The sequence below is a fragment of the Aplysia californica genome, unplaced genomic scaffold (genome assembly GCF_000002075.1).
Source record: "Aplysia californica isolate F4 #8 unplaced genomic scaffold, AplCal3.0 scaffold00079, whole genome shotgun sequence".
In the NCBI taxonomy this organism is placed as follows: domain Eukaryota; kingdom Metazoa; phylum Mollusca; class Gastropoda; order Aplysiida; family Aplysiidae; genus Aplysia; species Aplysia californica.
In genome coordinates, this window is record NW_004797349.1 from 1,257,208 (window position 1) to 1,258,484 (window position 1,277).

Genomic DNA, 1,277 nt, shown 5'->3' on the forward strand with positions numbered 1-1,277 from the left:
TGTGTGTGTGTGTGTGTGTGTGTTTGTGTGTGTATGTGTGTATGTGGTGGGGAGGGGGGACACACAAAAACATGTACAGTCCGTTATTGGCGGATAGACATCCCTTCACCTTTCTTTCTATCCATGCTCCCCTTGCCTTCCAAGCGATACCTCGCCTTCTCTTAATAAGCAACCACAACAATACTGGCCTCAGCCCCTCTCTGGTGATCGCATCTTGACCCCAGCGACCTATTCAGGTGAGAGGTAGAGTGGACAGAGTGGACAGCGGTCATTTCTGTAATGATCTCCCCCCCCCCCTTCTCTCTCTGTCCCCCCCCCCCCCCCCCTCCCATGATCTCCCGGGGTGTGATCGGCGTAATTATAGACCGCTTGGTGGGCGGGCAGAAAGAGATGTGGTTTGAGAAGGAGAGAAGGTGGGAGGGAGGATGAGAAGGTTGAGGGAGGAGGGGGAGGGGGATTGAGAGAAAAAGGGAGTGAAGGAGAGAAGACGGAAGAGGAGGAGAGAAGGTGGGAGAGAAGGAGAGAAGGTGGGAGGGAAGAAAGAGAAGTGATTTGAGAAGGAAAGAAGGTGGGAGGGTAGGAGATGTAGTCTGAGAAAAAGAGAAAATGGGAGGGAAAGAGAGAAAGTGGAGAGAAGGGGAGAAGGTGGGGGGAGAGAGGGGAGAAAGGGGCAGAGAAGGAGAGAAGGTGGGAGAGAAGAAAGAGATGTGATTTGAGAAGGAGAGAAGGTGGGAGGGTAAGGGATGTAGTCTGAGAAGAAGAGATAATGGGAGAGAATGAGAGAAGGTGGAAGGGAAAGGAGATGTGCTCTGAGAAGGAGAGAAGGTGGGAGGGGAAGTCGAGAAGAGAGAGAGAGGGATATAGGGTTTTTTCTTGTATTTTGCTGTTGGTGCATCATATTTTCATAAAATACTTGCCGTTCAAAGCGCACTTAACAACCTGGATTGCTGTAATACTCTGTTAAAAACACTATCCTTTCTCAATATTATAATTTTTAACCCTCCTCGCATTCAATATATCAGCCAATTATAAAAGTTTTAACATGAAAAATGTATCATCTTTCCAATACCTATCCAGAATATTAAAACCAAAGTCACCAGCCCCAGAAACATGAAGACGGAGAAGCAAAGAAGAGAGGAAGAAGCAAGACTTGTATATGATGTGGCTGTACTCCGTGCCCAAAAACGAGCTTTAGAGGTACATAATATAATAGAGACACTAGGGAGAGAGCTAGAGAGAGAGAGAGAGAGCTAGAGAGAGAGAGGGAGAGAGAGAGA

The 1,277-nt window shown here is 47.6% G+C and overlaps 1 protein-coding gene across 1 annotated transcript in view; it reads left to right on the plus strand.

Moving 5' to 3' along the window:
* The window catches only part of LOC101852084, a 5,311-nt gene that overhangs the window by 3,148 nt on the left and 886 nt on the right, over positions 1-1,277 (plus strand). Inside the window, exon 4 of the mRNA XM_005094298.2 lies at positions 1,078-1,197. Coding sequence (XP_005094355.1) covers positions 1,078-1,197 — 120 coding nt within the window. The remainder of the gene's footprint in view (positions 1-1,077; positions 1,198-1,277) is intronic.